General features: G+C 39.3%; 1 protein-coding gene across 5 annotated transcripts in view; it reads left to right on the top strand.

Annotated features, from left to right (window-relative positions):
• TENM1 (teneurin transmembrane protein 1) overlaps positions 1-24,541 on the top strand; it is a 363,157-nt gene that overhangs the window by 305,658 nt on the left and 32,958 nt on the right. For all 5 annotated transcript variants that reach the window (XM_061358101.1, XM_061358102.1, XM_061358104.1 and 2 more), the window contains 2 exons: positions 2,431-2,663; positions 13,270-13,424. In XM_061358101.1, the coding sequence (XP_061214085.1) occupies positions 2,431-2,663; positions 13,270-13,424 (388 nt within the window). The remainder of the gene's footprint in view (positions 1-2,430; positions 2,664-13,269; positions 13,425-24,541) is intronic.

Raw genomic sequence — 24,541 nt, 5'->3', positions numbered from 1 at the left:
CTAAATTTCTCTTACTTAACAGCCATGAATCTCTAGCTAGCTAACACTGCTGGTGATGGTGTTTGTGCTGATTGTTCAGAAATAACTTGACAGTGCACAGGCAGTGGAAAGGAAGCAGTTTGAGAGAAAGGAAGAATACTAACAGGATAAACAATGTTTTGTTATTGGGATAAAGCTCTGTGAGAAGTCAGGCAAAAAAATGCAGTTCTGTTGGTGACTAACATTTCTTGTCTTTTTCTTTCTTTTTCTTCTAACCCTGAACTATCTGTCTTGCTAGGAATAGAGATACAAGACACAGGTAAGAAAGACACAGGAACAGTAATATGTGAGCTGTGCATGAGGAAACAGTCTTATAGAAATCCTTTTAGAAATCTGGATATAGAGAAGGACTCTTATTTTAATAAATACAAATGTTAATCAAATTCACCTTTATTTATACTAAAGTAGGTTTTATTTGTTCCCTTCCAAGGAATGAAGCCTCCCTCTAAAAAAATTAGCTTGCTGATCACCACAACTTTTAGTCTCCAAAAGTGCAGGGGAAAAGGTTTCTTTTTTACCAGGACACATATAATACTGTGTAAAAGGGGATAGAGTTTGGAGACCAGTAAAGAGAGAAGGCCACTGAACTTATTTTTTACTTCAAAAACAAACTTAGTCCATTTGTTTTTCTCGTCATCAAAATTTTAATAAGAAGTAGCAAACTTACTTAATAACTGGTTAAAATGGGGACTAGGCTTTAAGGTTACAGGGAAAAAAATTACTACAGGATAGAAATAACTGGTAGAAAGATTCATCGTAGACCCTAGTCTACTTGATACATCTTTTAAATAGGCTAATTTAAATAAACTCAGGTATAGATTGGATTGCCAACTTGTGCGTATATAGCAAGTTTTTCCCATTTTTCCCTGATACTCTTAAAATGTAAATGTTGTCCTATGCAGGGCTTTAAACATAAACATCAGGAGTTTTCTAACAGCTGGTCTGTTAAATGTAACAAGAAGGATGACAGAAAATGTATCCACAAGGAGATTATATAATGAACCGTGGTTCCTTGCAGGTTTTACGTGATAAATAATGTTTATTTAATATCTTAAATTTTCCTTTCAACTTTTTCCACTGAAGTATTTCATTAAAGTTGCCTTTTGTCTGCCTGGTCTCATCTGAGCTCACTCCAGAGCACAAATGATTCTTAATGTTTCCAACAAAATGTTATAATGGTGGCGATACATAATTTGGCATTAGTTGCTTTTACCTCATCCTTTTACCCATTTTTCATCATACCACCCTCCTCTCATTCATGGTGTTTCCTTGGACTGGGTTTCACATATGTTCCCCAGCTGTGGCAAAATCACCAGCTGTTCTCAAATTCACCACAAATAGAACCTAGTAACTTGTTTCCTAAATTTGTGGCAGCAATCTTAAGTGTTAGTTAATTAACAAATGTTAATAAAAATGTTTCTTAAAAAAATCAGGAATTTGACAATCTTCCTGATCTGCAAAGCAGATGGGAAATGCCACAAAGAGTTCAGGGGGTGTGGGCAGGTCAGCGTCTAGCCCAACCAACCGTGATATAAAGTCTCTACACCTATCTGGATTTTTATTTTGTGTTCTAATGAGGACCACACTGCAGTCTCAGCAGGCTCAGGACACTGTGGTGTGCCATGTGCTTAGAGTTTCCTCCAACTGGAAGTTAGCTTAGCACTGAAAAAGAAACAAAGTCTCACTGGTTAATAAGATGCAGCCCAGTTCTCTGATTAGAATTTATGATCCTCACCATTTAATTAACATATGTAAATATTTTTTGAATAACATTTTATAATCTCAATAAGGCACTTCAGTGCATGAATTATGGTGCATTAATTCATGCCTAGTTGCACTGACAGTAGTTGGCCTTCTGCCTTGCTCCTGACAATACAGTCGGCATGAATTAAGGCACCATATTTCACACCTTCATATTTCCTAAGGTGTAGAAAGAGATAAAAATAAGAGTGAGTATTTGTGCCGATGCAGACAATCTGCAATTTGCTTTCCTGCAACTTGTAGGTTGGTTTTCAGTGCCAATAGTACTAGGACTTGTCAGGTATAGGAAAATTACTTTGCTTTTGATAGTAATCGTTATAACTAGGCTAAAGTCACTTCAGTTAGCTTTACACTGGGTGGCTTGGGACTGATGGAAGACCAACTCCACCAATACCACGGCCTGCATAAGCTTACTTATATCTGGCTGGCAGGTCAGGCTGTACAACCACTACCAGGGTTTTTTTAGCAGTTGTGTTTGCATCAGCTACATTAAAACTGGTCTCTCTTAAACCAGTGTCATCTCTAAATCATTGAACAGATGTCTTCAGATAAGTAGAATATAATACTTATCCTGCCACAAACAAAGATTAAGAAGAAAAACAATTTAACTTTGATGCTCTTCTGTTTTAGTACAAGCCCTGCACATAAATACTACTTGGCTGTTGATCCTGTCTCAGAATCCCTTTACCTGTCAGATACCAACACCAGAAAAGTCTACAAAGCAAAATCTCTTGTTGAAACAAAGGATCTGCCCAAAAATGTAGACGTGGTGGCAGGAACAGGTGATCAGTGCCTTCCATTTGACCAGAGCCACTGTGGAGATGGCGGAAAGGCATCCGAGGCCTCTCTCAACAGTCCAAGAGGTAAGAAAAGAGTATACCTGAAGTACTTGGTGTTGGTCATCTGTCATTTCCCTCTGTTACTTAGAAATTCAGATGCAACTGCATGTACAAAAATGAGTCTTAGTTGATGATTTAGGCAGCTATAAGTAAGCCAAATCATTTCATAAATCTCATTCACATTTTAATACCAGTCCTTTATGAGGGAGTAGCATGAGCAGTAGGTTCCATCCTCTGAAATACTCTTCTTCTGTGTCAACACAAGGAAAAATTCCTCTTTTATTACCTTTGGATTGTGAGGTGGCAGCATTTAATTACATTTTTAAGCAGATAATATGATTGCAAAGTCCATTTTTTAGATTTTATGCATTCAGGTGATTCCTGTAATGTTAATGGCACTAATACACATTAAATCAGGTCTGTTCAAATCAGACAGCCAGCAAAATCAAGTTTATTTGGAACTCTGGTTTGTCCTTCCTTATTAAATGCACTTCGCAAAATATGAGCATCTCACCTATTGCATCCAAAATCAGTATTTTGATAGAGCCTTCGGGCCAAAGTACATCCCATATTGTCACAGGCAAAATGCGTGTGAAGTCCTGAATCCGCACCAATGCCACAATTAATCCCTTGCAGTGTGCATTAGAACTGTGATAAAGTCTCTGGATTTGGTGCTCTAAAGCAGCTGATCATCCTCATCTCCCACCAAAATCCTTGCAAGAAAGGGTTGCAGAGCCCTGAGCGATGTATAACATGCTTCCCCTGTAGTACACCACCTCCTCCTAATGACTAGCTCTAAGGAAGGCTTTTGATTATTTTTCATGAGCTAATAAAGGATGGCTGTATATCAGTAGGAAATTTGAATGTATATCCAGGCAGAAACATCTCTAAAACAAGCAAATAATCCTGGTTTAAGGCTTAGCAAGAGACACGTTGTAATTAGTGTGACTTTAACATGTCTTTAATGATAGAAGGTAAGTGTGAGGTAGGTACAAATAAATGTTAATCTTGAGGCAGCTAATTAATGTAATGAATCAATTCTAAAAATAGAGGAAAACTAAAGTTTTCAGATCCTTTAGCAGGGAAATGATCACTGTTTTATTGCTGATTACAATTGATTATATCTAACTATAATACAATTACTTGTTCCATCTTATTTTCTTATTGGGGAAGTATGCTGGTGAAAATTTGTAATATGGTACTTACTTTAAAAATACCCATTCATAGCCAGCTTTTTGAACAGAAGGTTCTAGTCATAATGAAATTGAGAGGAATAAAATTACAATTCATGAGTGCTGGGGTAGCCAGCTAATATTGAAAACTGTTAGCAGACAATGGCTCATATATCAGCAAATTCAGGTAATGGCTCCCAGCTACTTTTTATGTATGCATCAACTCTACGTTACATCAGTTTGAAATTGTCAGATTTGTTATGGTTTGGTTTTTAATCCCAAGGAACTATGAATTGCCACATGCCCTCTTTGTACAGCAAATTGCAGCACTAACCTGTAGTCACCAACAGTCAGAACAATTAGCTGTGTGTTATCCCAACAGCCTTGAAAGTACCTGTCCTTGTTTACTGTAAACTGTAAGGGGTTGAATAACCTTGGAAAGTAGTAGGAAATAGTTCCCTGGTACCCATAAATCTACTATTAAGAGAGCTAAAAGTCTCACATACTTAAATACTGGTTGAGAGATTCTTTTGGATCACTTATTTTGCTTGTTCTTGGAATAATTGTCAAATCGGATGTCATCACATTTCTACTGGAATAACATTCAAGCAGGATACAGACATTTTTCCTTGGAGGCAAGAAACACTGACAAAAATTTTGGTGAGTCCAGAGACTCATCAACATCTTATCCATGTTTAAAAACTAATAGAACACAAAGCAACAGTGTTATGTAGCTGTTGACCTCAAGTAAATTAATTGCTTCAATTTCTCACCTCTTGACAATCCAAAAATAGGTACATGATAATACATTTAAAGACAGAGTAATTGCCAAGATGCTATTAGATATAAACGCTTGCATTACTCAGTGACCAGGCAAGATTAGCATTTATTTTTTAAACTGATACAGAAATATCTGTAGCTTCCGCCCTCCTCCCCCCTTTTGCCTTATTGTTATTCTGAATATTCCTTTTTTTCCTGTTACAAATGAAAATTAAATCTACCTCTTACTTGGTAGAAAGGTGATATCTAAGAACTCCATTCAGCAGCCATCTCACTTTGGTTAGTTACAGCTCAAGAGCTGTCATCTCATTTTTGCTACCAGCTGCCTGTGACTCCAAATAAGGTCTTACCTATATGACTCAGTTTGTCCATTTACATGATTGGTAAGTGTTACATAGTGGGTATTTCTTGTGAAATTTAATTGTGGTTTTTAGCATCCTTAAAAGTATGTTAATAAGGTGAAATTCAAATACTCTTACTGACTTTTCTAAATTCTGTTTTAACTTTTTTGAACTCAAAACAATTTTTCTACTTCAGGTGGCACACAGGTAGGTTTTGGCAAAGTCCTAGATTGTTATTTAGTGATTTACATCTTTCATCAACTTCTATTTCTCATTATCTTTGTCAAGACTGCTTTTGCCTAGTGGCAAAATTAAAAGCCAGACAGGAAAACATCATGAAGTCACACTAATCAATTATGATTTGATCCATTTTCCACAACTTCTATTTTGCAAGTAGCAATCACATATAGCTTTGTTCAGCCTGTTCCCACTTCTCTGTGAAGGACTAGAGATGGGGCTTAGTGAACATTAATCTTGCACTATTGTATGTTGATCTGACTTTGAAAGATGCTTTTAAACATGCATGGGTGATGTAGTTGAAATTTGAACTTCAATATATTTTTTACTGCAACTTTAATTCTGTAGAGATCTCAGACTAATGAGTCATGTAATAGATGACCAAGTATTTAAGCAGAATGTGGAATGATACAAGGTGGGGACATAAAATAAGATCTGTGACAAGCTGAACACATTTATTACACAAGATGATATTGAAAATGAAGAAGTAACTTCACAAGGTATTAATCATTGACTGAATTCCAATCACTTGAACTTTAAAAAGTAACAGATTTTAATTTGGGGGTGGGGAATTCTGTTTGGTGGGATATATTGATTAAAAGTATTTATGGCACATCTAGTCACCAACACTATCATTTAAACGATCTGGATTCGTATTTATACCACACTAAGGGACAGTGTCCTGATTTTCACTACTCATTGAGTATTTGATCAGTAAGAAGCACTAAAATTAATAGACATAGCTGGGAGGAGTTCCACTTAGCACTGCAAGGCCAATGCTTTAAAGGCATTAAATGCTTCTGAAATCAGTCAGCTTTAGACATGTAAATAGATTTGGCTTCCCAGACTTAATCAACAGGGGCAGTGAGAGGCTGATACAGTCAAGTTACCACATTTTCCCTGAGCAAGAGATTCTCCCAGTCAGTACACTAAGAAAAGTGGTTTAGATCAGGATCTGATTTCAATTAGCTTGTATTTGTGACCAACTCAGAGCATTCACTCAGGACAGCTGTGGTGGAAATGCAAACTAATTAACTTTTGTGAAAACAGTAGGTCACTCCGATGATCGAACCCTCAGCATCAGAATTGATTTACATTTGGGAAGCCCAACACTAAATCCAAGGATCTAAGCATCTGAGATCCTGCAGTGTCCACTTTCTGATTCCTGGGTCCAGACTGGACTCTAGAACTGGAAGGTAGATGTGCACACTGTCTGTGCAGGCTGTTTGTACAGTCTAAGCCCCAAGAAGTTAAAAGCTGCACACCGAATAAAGAGCATTTGAATGTGGTGCAGTGACCTCAAAGCACTAGGGAAATGTGGAAGTTCTGAATCCCGTGCATAAAAATACCTTATACACAGCTGCAGGGAAGAAACTTTTTCACTGAGACTCATGGCCACGAACTAGCAATACAAATGAAAGCTTAAATTAAAAATCAGTTCTGCAGTGTAGTTTTATTCATTTTGCTTGAAATTACTAAGGAAATACCACTAAAAAAATAAAAATCATGGTTTTGAAAATATGCATGCCTCGGTAGCTTACATGTGAAATAATCAGTCTTGTTACTCACCAGCTGCAGCAATACTTTCTAAAGTAAGGAAAGCTGTAAGAACAACTGCTGAGATTAAACCTTTACATTTGTCAAATGATAGTAGCTTGTTCAGGGCATGCTCCTGCTCAGCTAAAAGATTCCTGTTACCTTCAGTAGGATGTACACCAAATTCCTAATACAGCCTCTTGTGAAAACACGACCCGCCTGGAAATCATTTATTCAGCAATCTTTGCTATTCTGTTAATTCCTAAGATCTTTTTAACCATTCCATTCCATTCGAAAAGGAAAGCAGAATAGGGTGAGATGTTTCATTAACAATATATAAAGTAAGAAGTAGAGAAGCCAGGGTGATTGCAGCATTGAATTGCTGTCATGTATGCATCATAGAACAGCAGAAAATAAAAATCATCTCATGCCATTTTTTATTCAGCTAAATTTATTCCTTATTTTTCTCTTAAGTAATCTTAGCTACCTATGATTTCAGAAGTCTGGGAATCTCATAGAACATATAAGGTAAACTTTTTGGACAGCAGGTTTCCCTAAATGTCATCCAGCCTTTGTGTGAATGCATAACTTTTCTGCTCACCTCTGTCAGCAGTAAGTATGACCCCAGTCATCATGTCTCAGGCTGGAAGGAGGACATTTTCATTTGCAGTCACTAGTTAAAAGTGCTGTATGCTCCAACTCTACTGCTATGCGTCTAAAGAGAACATCACTATAGAGTGCAAGTGCTGAAGTCATGTTCCAGCTGACAAAGAACTGCTGAATATTTTGCCGCTGGTACTGTAAGAGTAATGAAGTAAAGATGACAAAGATCACAAAGCAACAGACTGCAAATCACTTGAATCATATTTTGAGTGGTGTATTATGGTAACCTATAAATAACTAATTGCATAAAATTGCTTTAGTAGTTTCTAGATGGCAGCTTTAATTAAAAGCACCGGAGACATTTAGAAGTTTGGAAATGGATGGCATGTAATTTGCCCTTTTACCACCATAAAATGGTAATTAACCAATTTGATGCTCTTCTTCCTATTAAAAGTTTTATGAGAATCACAAGTTCCTTCCACATACAGTGTTTCTTCAGCAGAAGGTGGCATTCTCTTTTATCGGCCCTCACCAGTAGTTTTAGATGTTCTTTCTCAAATTCTTCAGAAGTTTAATTAGAAGTTTTCAATGTAAAATGCTCATTTGCAAAGTTTTTAGCTGAGAGAAAACTGTAAAGTAGAATTTCCATAAGTAGGTAACATATAGCTCTAGCTGCTTTTTGTTGATGCATTCAAAGAGGATTTATTCCCAAAAAGTCTCTTAGAATGCAAGTGCAGACTAAGATGGCAGTGGGGGGAAAAAGAAAAGAAAATACCTTAAAGGGCAATTTACTGCATTACTTTTAATCTATGTTTTTAGCGATATAAACTTAGCTCCATTAATGTTGAATGCCAAAATTATTATACCTCTGATGTTTCAGTCTACAAATCATATATATTTTGAATTATACCTATGAGAACCAAAGACAAAAGTGATCAGTTTGCTTTCAAGTGTTATTTGCATCTGTAATTATATATGTATGTGCACTGAGGTAGATCTGTCAATGGAATTAACCCTTTAACCAAAATCACCCCTGAGAACTTCGAGAAGTTATAGTCAGCCTTCTGTGTTCATCACGGTTGTACCCAGCCCATCCGCTAAGTACTATTTTGTGCAGAAAACAGTTATAAAGAGCACAGAGCCTTTTAGTGTTGATACATACTAGCCATGTGTGATTGCACCAGCAGAGTTCATTTTTAATGTTAGCTAACAGAATTTAAATGGTATTGATTAAAGTTATAACTAAGTAATATATGTTATAACTGTTACAACTATTGTTCAAAGATGTCTGCACATAAATCTACTGAACATAAATGTTCATAGGAGCAACTGTTTTACATTCAGGTATAAGATCTAGTCCTAAGACAGTTCCAGTGACTAAAGAAGACTAAAACCAGTCCTTCAGTGCAAGTATGTTACTCAGAAAAAGAGATTTTGCTCACATCTGTGCCCAAAGACAGCATATGATGGGCATACAGTTTAGTGCTACAGTTCCATTAAAATATATTGAAATATACAACTCAGACTGAGTTTATTACAAACTACATCTCATGCTCTATGCAAAGGAAAGATACCCCAAAATGACCTTTTTAACTCACTGGTGGGGTGAACGGTGTTCCTACTTAAACTCAGTGCAATTCATTACACTCAGCATGTGCATGTTTCCTCTCCAAGTTCCTCGGTGATTAAAGCACAATTGAAGTGCTGCATGTGATTTGATTCTGCATTACACTGTACGTCAGAAAAGGATTAAAAATAAGCTCTTGGAGTACAGATTATGTGAAGCATTATGCAGGATGTGACAGGAGCATTAATGAATCCAGCTCTAATAAAGAATAAATTGAGACAGTTTAGCCACAAATCCGTATTTTGTTTTTCAGTGGATGCCTTGTGCAGGGTATTTGTCAACAAGACGTAACTGCTAAATATTTTTTTCAAATAGGTAAGGTCATGTTTTAGTACACATAAGGACTGGAAGCAGTAGTTTCTTGTTGAACACTGGTGCTTGAAACTTGCTTATTAGGAAGTATCAGCAATTTCTTATCTTTAGTACAAATACTGAAGACATGGGCCTGTTTATGCCATCACACTGGCAGATGTACTTCCCTTGCAGATAGATTGCTTTTCTGCAGTGGCTGGAGAGCAAAAGGTACAATATTAGCATTAAAGGATGTTTAGTTTTCTTATATGGTCAGTGTTTGAAACCCATTCAGCAGCACAGCTGAGTAGCTTTATTTCATTGCAGCATAATTTTTGATTTTTATATAATGGAGGGTTTGTAGCCAACACAGCCATCTGTTCACAGGGAAATTGTGTAAAACAGAAGATGCATTTGCCGTAGTGATAGGTCCTGGCGCTGTGTTATCTATGGCAGGGATCTGATCCAAGGCTGCACTGCCCAGGTGAGAAGCACAGCTCTTTGCTTACAAAGCAGCACCACCCCTCTGCAAACACAGACTAAGACACAGCACATGTGCTGTAGTTCCTCATCTGAGCCTGTGAGCCATATTGGACAGCAAATCAAATCCTATCTAATACTGCTCCACAGTAAAGTAGCAGTAAAGTTAGAAACACCCCCAACAGTCAGAGCTGCATGCACACCACAAGTGTCACGTAGGATGATCCTTGCTCCTCAGTCCTTCCCTGTCACAGCAGTCCTGCATTGCTTTTTCTCTCCAAAAGGATTCTTGAAGAGATTCTCAGGAGGCCGAGACTGAACGTTCACGTATATCTGACGAGAAAACCCTCAAACAATTTCCTAGCAGCTTTTCCATTTACTAATAATTACAGAAAACCAGGTTGGAAGGGACCTCAAGAATCCAACCCTTCTAATCAATCTCTTAGCATGTTTCATCTTTACAGCATAAAGCTGATCAGGGTAGGAGTGAGCCCAGGCAGGAGGGTGGGAACCCCTGAGCATTCAGAGCCCAGCCCTACCTGTGCTATGGTAGGGCCGCAAATTGTGGCAGCCCTTCTCCTTTTCTGACGAGAAGACTTACCCGTGTACAGACAAAACTGCAGCTCATGACTCCAGCCTTTGGTAAGTATTGTCATGAAAACCTCTGAGCTCTAGATGAACCACAGAAGGCGCAGTCCTTTCAGTGCCGTTTGCTCTGTTGGCTTCTGCCATGTGCATTCCCTCAGAATAACTTGGGAAAGACCACATCAGATTTATATATTAATTGCTTATATGGTCATTAATAACCAGGCTGGGTTTCTCTTTGCTTTGGTTGGGGTTTTAGGGTGGCTGTTTTAGCAGCTCAGTTGTATTAAAAGAGATTTTGCAGTTCGCACATCTAGCCTTTGTTTCTGAGGAGGCACTGGCCCTCAGCTCCAGCTGTGTGGGCATCCCTAATTGTGGCCTTTTATATGTATAGGTCTCCTCAGTGCAAAGTCTCTTTAGTGTGCATGAGGGACAGACAGAGGTACCACCCCTTCCCCAAAGCTGGAACACACAGGTCACCCTCCCCAACACTAAAACAGACCCTTTTGCTCCTCAGATGCTCTCTTTACCTCGGCTCACCTTCAGCCTTTCAGAGTTATAATTGGATTCTCAGAAGCAGACGACAGCCAGGAGCTTGCCAGTTGCTCTGTAACTTCTGAAAGCACCATTGCTCTCTAATTAAAGAGTGAAGATCCTCTAAGGGAGCAAAGGAGGCGCAATGTATGAGCTAGTGAGCTGGCATGAAGTCAGGCCCTAAGATACCGGCTCTTCCTCCAGCCTTTTTATAACCTCCCTGATTCCCACAGCTAATCCATCCAGCCCTTCCAGGTGGTTTCAGTCCCACAGGTGACATCTGTCCTGGAAAATTGGATATTCCAGTGATCAGCCATTTTACATAATGAAGTCATGTAGCTTAATCCTGTACCCTGCAGCACTTCAGCAGTCCATGGGCATTTTTTGTCCTGGATGGAGAGGGTGACAGGGTGGTGAACACCCCTCGCACAGCAGTTCATAGCCAAATGAATGTAGCGAATTAACAGTTTAAAGAATTCATTTTCAACACTGTGCTGATCAATGTCCTTTCAGATGGACATAACAGGAGCGATAGACACTAAAATTAACTGCTATGGCCTTTGGATGCTTTTTGTGATGATACCCTCAGACATTTGTATGGTGCCTAAACATCACCTGTGGTGATGAGGCACTTCTGGGTGGGAACTGGGTAGCGGTGGACATGATGGCAGGGTGTACCCAAAAGCCTGCCCCCCTGCAAGTCCTCACAGCCTCAGTGCCTCCCTCTCAGCCCATGAATGAGACAGAAACCCTCCATCAGAGGAGGTAACCCTGCTCTAGCACAGGACAGAGTTGAGCCCCTGCTGATCTCCTGCTGTGGTAGAGAAAGTGGTGTGGACATTATTCCTGCTTTCTGTTAGAAAAGAAGCGGTCATGGGCAGTTTGTCTTGGGACCCTGCCACTGAGTGTTAACAGTGTAAGAGAAAGCGTATGACAGTACCCCCCCTTCTCCCAGTCCCATGGGAGATGTGTGTTCCCCATCAGGGCCGCCTCATCCTGCTCCTGCCCCCCAGACTGCTTACTCTCACTTGCATCCAGTTACAACTGCTTGTATTTGAAGAAATATAAGAACTATAAGAAAATGGGGCTGGGAGGTGAGGGAATTCAGGTTGAGGTTTCTTTTCTTTTTTAATGGTGTGTGGAGTTGCTGCGTGAGAACCTAAACTGGCATGCAGACAAGTGTTTTGTAAACTCAGAGTACATGCAGTCTTCGGCTGTGCTAAGTGCAGGGGACAAAAATCAAGAACCATATAAGCCACTGTCCAGATCATCTGTTCAAGTCCTCTGCCTTTCATTTCTGTGTAGTAGAACATAAATTCATTCTTAAAATAGTTTGGCTTTGCACAGCAGCTGCTATAATTGCAAAGTTATGCAACTTGAAATGGGAAATTATAAAGCAGTTTAAAGGGCAAGATATTGAGCTGTTTTGGTAGAAAGGATTTCACAAACCTAACATGAATAGAAGTGCTTTTCTAGCTATATTTTCAACATTTCAGGGAAAAAAAGATCTTTCTTACAGTTCGTGCAATATAGAAGAGTTTAACAAATTCAGTGTAGGAAGAACTGGGTAGAAATTGTTAGGGACAGAACAAGGTTGGGCATGAGATGTGACATGGCTGTACCACACACTGCTAATGCGAGACAGCAAGCCCTCTATGGCGCAGTTTCCCCACTGAAATACAGAAGACTATGTGCTTTGCGTAGCCCTCACATTTGTTCTAGGGTCCATCTTTCCTGAGCAGTGCAGTGCAATGGTGTTAAAGCTACTGCAGATCCAGAAGTGGGAGAACTGGACTAGTTCCTGCTGAAACCCACTCTTGTCAAGAGGCTGGTTCCCGTACATGACCGTCCTCTTGGGCAACGCTGCACTGCAATGCATTCTGCAGCACAGACATTCCTTCTGCCTGCCAAGCTGAGCCCAGTTCGCACCACTTATATGTATAGCACATATCAGAACAAAAGTTTCTCACTTCCTGTGGCTTCCTTGCTCAGACACTGGTAATTTAGAAAGTACAGTAATAAATTTGCCCCTGCATGAGAATAAAGAAAATGAAGAAAAATCAACTGCAAGAGAAGTTTGTAGGAAAGCTAGCCTTGTCCCACTTTGTAATGGACAAGAAATAGTTATGGAATTGCTTAATTCTATGTATGTAGAATTCTATGTATTTAGAATTGCATTACAAGCAAAGCCTCTGCTGCTTTGTTCTGTTTCTGCTTCATATTTTCCCTCTTTCTCTGTAAGTCAGAGACAGTCTTATATATGGGTGTTATCTTTCTATATACAGTTTGTATAAGCCTCAGAGAAGTAATGGGCAGGGGGAAAAAAAGCCATACTTTTTTAATCAGTAGATTTTCTAGGAGGAAAGGGAACATTTTAAGCTCATACCTTTTAATCTAGATAATGTCAGTACCAATACTCTTCTTTACCCTTTCCCTTCATCCAGGTATCACTGTAGATAAGCATGGCTTTATTTACTTCGTTGACGGAACCATGATTCGGAAAATTGATGAGAACGGTGTGATCACAACAATAATAGGTTCGAACGGCCTCACATCAACCCAGCCATTGAGCTGTGACTCTGGAATGGACATCACTCAGGTAGACACCTGGTTTTCATGTGTTGTCACTTTTCTAAACATTGTGGAGACAGATAACTTAGTTTCTTGTAAAAGGATCATATATCAGAATATGCTGGATGAATCAGTTCGGGACTGCACCATATGGAGTAGATCTTCCATTCACGCGATTACTCTAAGGTGTACCATATAAATGCAAAACTGTATGTTTGATTTTTTTCTAGGAGATGGCATCTGAATGTGTAGAGGGGCTTATATAAAGAATACTTAATTATTTAAAATACTGCTTTAGAAAGTTGCTTGCTATTCTGAGACGTTTCGTCTGAGGAGTTTATCAGAAGTTGAAAATGCTTTCCTTTAGTCCAGCGTTAAGAACTGATTTGCTTGAACTACTAATGGAAAAAAATGTATGTTCTTTTTGCATCCAAGCCTGTTCTAAATCAAGCAGGAGCATTACAGTAAGTATTTACACAACATCAGTATTTTAGTGAAGCTACTGCATTTCAGTACATTTCTCAGACTGCCTTTCAGTTCTTATTTCAAGAGCAGTGTAAAAGAAATAGGACTAAAAGACACTTATTGCATCCCTAATTTGTGATAAACAAGATACAAAGATGAACATAAACATAAATGGTACTTTTGACCAGGCAGTGCACCACACTTGCAGATGGCACAAGTAAGGGATTGGCGCTTGCCAGTAAATACCTGAATTAATCAGCTTCAAATGGGAGAAAAGCTCTACCTGAAAAAATCTTAAGGCATCCAAGTTACATTCTAAATTTATATTATGGGCTGTGTAAGCTAATAACCAGTATCTGGTTAATTGTGCATTTCATTTTCTCCTTGCCCTGTCCTCAGTCCTTCATAATTAGAAAATCACAGTTAAAAAACACTGTGTAAGAATGGTGAAAGCTTGTTCCTCATTTCTAAGTAGACTTTGAGTAACAGCAGGTGACTATAATCTTGTATGAAGACTGTTTGAATCTTCATGTATATATGAAGAATGTGGGGTCAGCATTTTGGGTAGTTCTTACCAGATTTCACAGGGACAAACAACTGAATCTAATGCTGCTGCCACAGAAGCACTCAGGGATTTTATAACTAGAGTCAAAACAGAAAAAAGTGTCCATGTTCCATTTCACATGTCACTACACCTTAAGTATTTGCAAATGTGGGGAGGGGAACCTCAGCTTCCTTGTTCCAGATTCTGGAATAAACAGGCATTTTTATTCTCTCTGGTCTGGTAGACACATAATTATTCCATGTAAAGCAGAACAGGGTCAACTGCTAAATTCTGCTAAACCCAAGCTTATACTAGTAATTGTCTTAAGATCATTCAGCTTCTGGGTACCTCGGCTTCTGCTCTGGCACCTCTTCTTGCAGGACAGCCAGTCCTGCAGGTGACGAGCAGGAGCCCACCGCAGCAAGCACTGCTCCTGGCTGGAGGCTCTGACTGTGCTCCGTTGTTGCACATCAGCGGGCAGGAGCCATGGTGCTTCATGAGCTTAAACATGCCTGAAGCACATTTACTTGCTTCTTGGATCCATGTAGCAACTGCCTCGGGCATCAATAACCAGATTAGATATCTCTGAGTTGCAGGGAATGGTGCCAGCTGCAGAGCCTGCTCCCTTGCCTTCTCCTTGTAATCTGCATCTCAGGCTGTACAGACAGCTGCTTTACTGGCCATATAATGTGTGGCCCTACACAAGTGTGTATTTGTGTTCAAATATTTGCTCATTTTCCTCAATAATAAAATGTTTCACTAAACCTGAAATGGTGAGTTTCAATAGTTTTCAATTCCTTTAAAAAAAAATGCAAATACCCTTTAGCAAAAATGTTGCAGTAGGGATTTTTTCTTAAATTAAAATGAAATGAAAAAGGTAAACTTCGGGGGCTGAAATCAAATATGCCAAGAATTTGTAAGTAACTTTAAATAGCCCTAAAATCCTGGTTTTTGATAGATATGCTACTTGCCAGAGACAAGTTTATAGTTTACCTTACTCTACAGTGTAGTTCTAGCGCTATGGAGAAAGGGCTTCTGCAAAATCATACATAAGAAAAATCATCTCATAGACCAAATTATTCTTCATATTGCTCTCGGGATATCAGAATTCAGCTGGGGTAGGGCCTTCTCTTTATAGAAGCAGAAATAAACTTCTTTTTCCATGAACAGTCCAGGTACTTCCATGCTGCAGCACCTACAGGAAACTATTGCTGCACATTTCTCAAAGCTTTGCCAATATTTCAGCATTCTGGGAAATCAAGACATGTTCTGGCATATAGATTGAGATGATCTTCAAATAAATTGTGAATGCAGGCCAGTAAATATTCTGACCAACATAATAAATTATGGCATATTAAAGTGTCCCTAAAAAGTGGTCAGTCTCATTTTCTAAGTCTATGTGTAGTAATACTGTGTAATTTTTTGTCACTGGGAGGTGAAATCATATTCCTGACAGTATGCTTTTGGTAGCATTTTCTGTTTGGAGGCTTTAGGTTTTGTATGTTTAAGAGAATCTACCTACTGAAATTTTTCACTACATCCATACTTTAGAGGTTTTTCACATACGCAGTAAAACCCAGACACAAAATAAATGCCAAGAATTCATGTTCTGAAAAATATCAAATTTCCACAACAGTCTTCTTCCAAAATTGTTTCTGGTAACCAGAAAACCCTATGAAATAATCACATCCCCTTGAAGTCAGGCATATTGATCTGAAATTGTATCAATGAAAATAAGGGGATGATATTTTCACTTAGAAACAATTGTACATCCTTGCAAGACTTGCCGAGTTTATTCCAGAATGGCATAAACATAAATGAAAAGGGAATTTGTCCCGTGTCCACTTAAATTTGGCTTTGGCTAAATTATAACTGGCTTTTACATCAAGAGAGCAGGGTTGCTTGCAAGCTGTATGTTTAGAAGGACTTATGTAAAGGTTAATAAAATAGATTCTCAAAGCTAAATTTGTTCTGACAATTAAATCAGAAACTTGCTCAAAATCAGTATTTCTTGTTTTACCAGAGTACAAAAATGAACTCTTGAAATAAATACACAAAGTAACTGCCCATTGCAAAAAGAACTACCATAAATGACAAGCTTTCACTTTAAGGCATTCTCTTTAAGAAATGAATTGATTATGAAAGGGTTTAATCATTTATTCCAATATCAGCTTTGACAGAAACACTTCTTCTTAATCATTCTGTGTTTGTTATTCACCACTTTCTCATTCTTAAGCGTAGTATTCTGCATTCATAGCAGGGAGGGAAGGACAGCTGGGGTTGAAAAGATTGTAAGTTGTGGCAAATAAATCACCAAGCTCTGACTAATTACTTTGGTCTCATACTTCATTATGAGGCAGTTAATCTGAATTTAGAAGGAAAAGGACATTCGGTTGAGGTGTTTATATGGTATGCCAGCGTTCTCTGTACTATTTCAGCGTGTACAAAACTTGGCTGACTTTTCTTCTCAGTACAGCTGATTTCAGTGTTTGTCAGTTAGTTAATAAGGAACAAAACTAAAGAAAATGTTTCTTCAGAGTTAGGTTCATGAATATAGATGTGTATATACTCAGCCACCATTGGTGCAAGGATTTTAGCAGACAACAATATTAAAATCAATTATTCCAGTATCTTTCATTCTGATAAAGCTGGTCATATTTGTTAAAAATGCTGCCTCTGGAACCCTGAATACTGGAACATGAACAAGAGCTAAAATTTAAAGGGAAAATATTTTTTAAGAATATAAAAAGGTGGTGTTGATCTTCATTTGGTCAGTGATATTTTTATATTCACCTCACTAATCTGCAGCACCCAGAATGTTAATGCTGACTTTACAGGTGAGTGCCCATGCTGCTTGATCCTTGGCTTCTAGGTCTGGCTCCCATTCTTTATTTGTTCTTTGGAAACTCTTTATTGTAGGTTAACTGAATGAGTAGTAAACCCATGTAGAGCCTTATACTTTCGCATCTGAGCTTGAGGCCCCCTGGATTGAGCTGTAAAGTCTACTGAGTATCTCCTTCTGTCGAGTTGAAGCTGCTGCATCTCCTGTTTTCTCCATACCCATTGGATAGGAAGCCTGTCGTAGGTACTCTAAATCGGGGACATAAGCTTTGATTTGAAATACTCCTGCTGGATTCTTGAATTGCTGCACTGTTAACTGCTCTCTAAGCTTGCACCAGTAGTGACTGGATAAGGGAATAGCATCCTGGCCACATGCTGCAACAGGAGTGCTAAGGGAGAAGACTGGGATGGAGAGGGAAAGAAGGACAACAAAGAGGATCATCATTCTGTTTCACTGCCCAATGAATTTGGGCTTGAACCTGGTCTACATCAGAGACATCTCTAGGTTTCTCTTTTTCTCAAATGTGCACACTCCTCTAGTGTTTGCTGCATCCCTGGAGTATACAGGATTTTTTTAGCCTGGTGACTGCTAGCAAATGAGAGCAGATTATGTGGGCATGTCTGTCCGTCTGTCAGTATTCTTTTCCTCACAGTAAATCAAAATCTTGGGCCAATTTCAAACAGATTTGTAGAGGAACACCAGCCTTCACAGCAATTAAATTCTTACATGTTCCATAAAAAATATTAATCCAGTTGGAGGAGAGAGACCTAAAATGTGCTTTCAAAAGGAAATATTGCAGCATGAACTTTCTTTTATTAAACTCCAGAGACTCCACTCGGGATCTAATAAATGTCCCATTCACAGAAAAAGCTTCATTTGGTGCTTGGATCTTATTAAACTCCCAAGTCTGTCGGCTGTGAGACAGGAGTCCTTAGGAATCCGGACTTCATTAGATCCAGTGTTCATAGAAGTTATATTGATGTTGTGGGAGGTTTTGTGTGAAAGCAAAAACACTTTCTCTCAGCTTGAGTGATAAGCTTCACTGCTTTTCTGCCTCTGTTGCTTTGGTGAAAACCAAGGAGAGAATTAGCAGATATTTCTGCCATTTTACAATTTCATCCTGTATCTTTCCTCCCATGAGAAATATGTGGGCTGAATTTCCACTACTACAAACCCCCAGTCATTTATATCTGTGCGGGTGGTAGTAGTTAGTATTTGAGAACTGTTTAAACCAATCTTGAGCACAGTTGCTGCAAATACAGAGACCAAACATTTGCAAGGCAACAGAAAATGAATCCCAAGAGGTTACTCTTAGCCTGTAACCATGGCCTTGTTTTCGTGCTGATGTCAGTCCCACTAAGCACGAGTCTGTGCCAGAGTAATAGCTCTGGCCTGATTGATGGTGTTAATAACTGTCACTGCTGTGTTCCAAAATGAAAGGTCTGGTTTGAAGACTTTTTCTTGACATTTGCACTTCATCAGCCTTTGTTCAGCAGTTCTCCACATGAGGGAACCATCTATATTGTGTTGCTTCACATAAACTTCAGTGACACTGCAAAATGTTTTGCTCCCTTATAAAAATGTGACAGAATTACTTACGTAGGCAATTTGCTTGCACAGGTCAAATTAAAAGCAGATTTCTAGAACAGGGTTTAAAGGCGACCCACACATGGCAAGAATGCCACGTCCTGGACAGCCTACTTTGAATGATGGAGTAGAGGAGAGAGAACAGCAAGTAGTGCTGTTGATGACCTACTTGAAATAGTGAAGTAAGAGACAGAGTGCTGGAAAGCAGGCGTAAAGATGAGCAAAATCGCTTGAAAATGTAATATGTATCTCAAAAATGCAAATGCTGACATTGCTCCTGCAGTCACAAGTGCTGCAGGCGCTCCCCACCAGCATCTGCACAGGCACAATATGCTTCAGTGGCATTGTGGAAGCCTTTTGAGCAGAACAAAGAGCTCCCAGGACATGGTGACCTCACTTGAAAGCAACGATGAGGGTCTGCTCATTGGAGCAAACACAGCCTGAACAGAACTTTCACTGGGTATGTTTGGAGGAAGGAGAGGAAAATGTGAAAAATAAGAATATGATCTGATGAATGGGTGGGAAAAGGGGAGTGAGCTGCCAGCATAAGAACCAAATTGATTCGGGGCTGAAGTGCTTTAAAGCCAGGTTGAGAATAAGATATCACAAAGCAACTGCAGGATTACATGGAGCCAATTAGTTAATTAGTATTGCAGGTCAGAGGAAGACACACTATCCCTTTAGGTATTTCTCTACATATCTGACAGTATACACTGCATTCATGTAAAAGCAGAAAGCATGAAAGGCTTTCTCACTGCCTTTTTTAAACACTAGGTGCATAATACGCTACTTGTGTTAGAGAGCTGCATGCTATGAAAAGGGAAGCACTTTGTTGTCACTGTATCAAAGTACTGCAAAACTACCCATGCTCATGATTAATTTTTAGTCCTCTACCTGTGCAAGGCTTTTGATACGCTGTTCTAGTTACATGTAATTAATGCAGCACAAATATTCCAAATCTCTGAACTGTGTTTGTCAGTATTTCAGAGGAATGTTTTATGTGTATTCGTGAAATTGCTGAACAAAAAGCACACCAAGCAGAAATGACAATTTATAGGTCCCTTAATTTTTATTTGTGCTCTTCCTTTATTTGTGCTTCTTCCTCTGAAAGAACAATTTCAGAGCTTTTCTTGGGTTTAGAAAACATTATTATTATTTGTTCTAATTTTTGCTGCATGAAGGAGCCCAGAAAAGCTGTTATTGTTTTCCAGTATAAAGTCATCTTATTCTCTGTTTAGGTTTTTTTTCTGCTGCTTAATTTCATGTTCTTTAATCTCTGGCTTTGCTGCAGTACCAGGCAAGCTAACTAGAATGGAAGTCGTGGCCCCAGTACTGACTTCATTGGAACCAGGGTTTCCTGCTGGGTGCTACTCCAAGCTTAATTGAAAGCGTAGTAGTGAGCGTGTAGCAACAGAGCCTTTACTGAGGCATTTTCAAACCTTTTAAAAAATGAGGGGCCCCCCACCTCAGTTTATTGTTAGTCTTTGGATACCATAAGCCTATACCAGATAATTCCAGCTATAACATATATAGGAACAAGCAGTCACTAGTATCCATACTTTGAAGAAAAAACAAGCTGAAAACCTTCTTTAAAAAAGATCTTGAGGTAGAAGATAAAATAATATTTTCCCAGGGGTAGAGGAGAGGTAAAGTAGCCTTTCTTTAACAGGAACTGCGAGGCAAGAAGCTCTTAGGATTAGGATCTGAGGTGGAAAATGTCTGTGAGAACTCGTGAATCAAACTTGTAGGTGTATAATGTGATTTTCAGAATATCAAACAGAAAGCAGGGGGCTTTCATCACAGCTAATTTATATTCCTATCAAATTATTCTATCACTGAATTTGAAATATTAGTCACAGAAACGGGATGCCATGCGATGAAGTCACACTGCAATTTCTTCCTTAAAGCCCCAGTTCTCTTTTTTGTATTGGTCACCTGCAATTTATTTCAATTATCTGCCATAAATAATGCATTACTACTGCGTAAAAGACTATGCACATTGTAATCACCTCTTTCAGCGATCGCATCCTTTTCTTTGATTGTTGTGGTGGGGAGTGTTAGACACTTGATGGTGAAGTGAAGGAGACCTGACAGATCTCTGCTCATGACTTTTCTCTTACTTTTTTCTTTGTATACTTTTCTTTATCCAAAGCAAAGGCGGTGGCCTTGTATCTGCTGTGCTGAATTACGCTGCTGAAAATGTTTAGTGCAGCTTTGCCAGACTGGTGGGAGTCTGCAGCGGGTTGAGATATATTGGTTACCACATCTGACGTTTGTCATCTGTTGAGGAGACATAGAGGACAAAATACATGTGTGAAGAATATATGTACACATAATACATACCTATATATGCATATATAACTATGTATACATACATGTATATATGATTTCTACATATAGAGCAGAACTACCCATTAGTAATTGGGTAGCAAAAGCTGGTCCCTGATATCCTGGAGCCCAGTCCCAAAAAAGGTCTGCTGTGGAGAGAATGTAGAAGATGACAGGAGCATGCAGAGACAGACCAAGCAGGCAGTGCCCCTCCTTTTCTTTTAAACCAGTTGTTCATCTACATCCACTAATAACAAGGCCTGTCAGTGATTTAAGACATATCTGCTTTGATGAAAGCAACTCCTACATGAGCCAAGTTTTTCTTAAGATTGTCAGGGTACTGTATGAATGTTGCTCTGCTCTCACCAACCAACCCTTCACACATCAGTGGGGTAAAGGACCTCCCACAGATCTAATGGGGTTTATGTGTTATAAAGTGAATGACAGTAATAATTGAGCTTCCAATCCTTTCAGATTGGTTTGGGGATTTGGAAATGCTACACATCCTTAGGGTAAGAGAGACCAAACAGTCTGGCACAAGTCTGGAGTTTTGAGTACAGGGCAGGTTTGAGGGCAGCAGGCACCAGAGGTGGTGGTGTCCATCCTGCAGCAATGTCACACACTGCTGGAATAGAAATTGTTGCACTGAAGAGGCCAGAGGAAGGTTGGCCTACATCTTGGAGGAGTGAGGACTGGTCTTTGAACTCCTGGTCTGCCCTCACGACAGCACAGATCACAAGACAGCTTATAGAAATAAAGGCATAAAATAGGTGTGTTAAAAAACCTATATAGTAATTTAATTCTATCATCAGGTCATTGGAATTTTACATAGCTGCAAACTTCTGCTTTTGAGAGCTGTAAAAGAAAGCATGGGTATGGTTGTATGACTGAAAGAGAGCATTGCACGGCAGTAATCGATGGAAGGGGGGTCAAAAAAGCCCACACAGCGATACTTCTGGCTTGCAAATCGCTCCAGGTGCTAAGGGGAGCTGGGAAGTCTGCAGAGCCTGTCAAAACAACACTGTAATAATAACAGCTTACAAAGGGCAGGACTTTGAAGCATGTCAGCACAAGGGAACTCTTGAGGGTGTTGTTCCCTTGCTCTCTGGGTGCTACTTGGGTCTCAAAGCTGGTTATAAACAAAGACTGAAAAGGTTTTAGTACCAAGAAGTGTTGCTTCGGAGGTATTAGTGATATTTCCAGTATCATTATTAGCACTAAGCTTGCCCTGAGTTATGCTTACAAGCTGCTGAAGTCAAATGAAAGTAAGCTGTGACAATCAAAGGAGTAACGTGGCAAGAGCTGCAGCCTGGGCAGTGACAGCTGAGAATGCCTGATTTCCCCTCTTCATGATACCATGCTTTCTCCAGCATCCTTTCTACCCTTGTTTGTGCCAAGATAAAAAAATGTCAGCGGAGGAAAACATATGCAAATATCAAGACAGAAATCAGTTGTATCCATTTGTAGCATGCCATACAGAGATGACATTTATAGCTGTGCATTATGAAGTTTAGGCCACAGAGAGAGGCAAACAGAATGATAGAGAGCACCATTTTATGCAGTATGTTACTCTGACAATAACACTCACATTTACAAACAAATTAGCTAAAAATGTCTGAAGGACATTCAGCTTTTACAAACTGGGCCTCATCTCCCGCTGATAGGTTCCTTTGGGAGGGATATGGCATGCAAAATGATACACTGCCTTGGAGAATAAATTTATGAAGTTTAGCAATGTAGGTCACGTTGCAGGAAAATCATAAGTGTCTGAACATCACTCAATAGCCATTCAATCAACTGCTCAAAGCAAAACAGGGAACTGAACAGCATGTAGCTGTCTCTGGTGAGAGCTGGGGAAAGTCATGATATGATGTAAAACCCTTTAGGTCCTCCATCCATATGTTCTTTTATTTTTTCTTCTATTTTTCTTGCCAGTTCACAGTTATATTTCTGTGTCAGTGTCAATAGTGACAACAAAACCACCATGCTTTTTGCCGTTACTACCATGAAGTGTGTTGGGTGGCTCATGAAAGGTATGCCAAAAATCAGGGAATCAGGAGAAGTCAGGTGGTTGAAACTTGGTATAAGAAGCCTAGTCATAAGGAACTAATGTAATTGTGAAATTATTTTTGGTATGGTCCCATCCAGCCAGAAGGGTTTATAGCTGATGCTATTTGCTTAAGTCTTTGGATTTGCTTTAAAGGAGAAGATGATGTTTTAAAAGGATATTTCTAGATCTAGCCCTGTTCTTATTGTTTTCTAGATCTAGGAATTGCTAAGAGCATGAGATCCAGAGATTTACAACTTTGCTAGAGGTGTTAAGAGCCTTCCTGAAGACATCTAGAACCTTTGTAGAACTTGGGCCTTTCTAGATCAAGAGCTGGGAGGGGACAGGACACGGGCATCTGTTGCTTCTGGAGCATGTCTAGAGACTCACTAGATACTGCTTTTCTTGTGATGGCTTGGAAGCCTTTTGGAGCTTTTTCTCAGAGCCTGTCTATCACTTCTTTACCACCCTTTTTAGCTCAGCATCCTTTCCTAGATCTAGCACCCTTATGGACCCTTTCTGAATATGGAACTTTGCAGGGACCCCTTCTAGGGCCTCCTGCACCTCCGTACCCCAGCCATTGGGGGGTTGGGGGGGCTGTTCTGTTTTGTAAGAGGCTTTGTAGAGTTTTCCTAAGCCCTTCTAGGTCCAGAGCCTTTCTCTGCCTATATAGATCTAGAGCTCAGCTACTAAAAATCAAAACCTTTACATAGCTATCTGATGAGGAACTTGTTGAAAACCTAACTTTAGGCATGCTTTTAGAATGTTTGTCTAGAGCCTTTTTGGAAGGTAAGAGAACTGAGTGCCTCTCCTTTTAGATCCAGGCTGTGTCTGTCCCATGCTTGAGATGCATTGTTTAGCTGAGTGGTATTTCTTAATTCTGCTTGAAAAAAACATTAGTCCTACACTTTATCCTTGTAAGCTTTTCTGGCACAGTCTGACAATGCATATCCAAATATGCATCACAGCAGCAATCAATGCCCTTAGCTGGCAGAAATTTCAAGCCGAGTGCCTGCTTACAGTCTCAGACTAGAATCAAGCACTCTCCAGTACATTTTCTTGCGAGTACCTAATCAATGTAAATATCACATGGAAGGATTCCGGCATTGAATGCAGTTGTCTTGTTTGCTCTGCAAAATGTTAAGATGTCTAATTTTCTATTAGGTATTTGGAGCCTAACAGCACTATGTGTTTGCTTTCAATGCAGCGTGACAGCTAGTTAGATTACATTCATTTTGCACCATTGAAATATCTATTGGTAAATACTTGTGAAAAATCAGTTGCAGAAAATTATGTCATGGTAATAATTAATCTTGGTGCTAATTTCTGTAA

This window comes from Neopsephotus bourkii, unplaced genomic scaffold (assembly GCF_033783945.1).
Source record: "Neopsephotus bourkii isolate Nb327-2 ecotype Australia unplaced genomic scaffold, CSIRO-AGI_Nbou_v1 NB_936, whole genome shotgun sequence".
Lineage (NCBI taxonomy): Eukaryota > Metazoa > Chordata > Aves > Psittaciformes > Psittacidae > Neopsephotus > Neopsephotus bourkii.
This window is presented reverse-complemented; position numbering and strand designations above follow the sequence as displayed.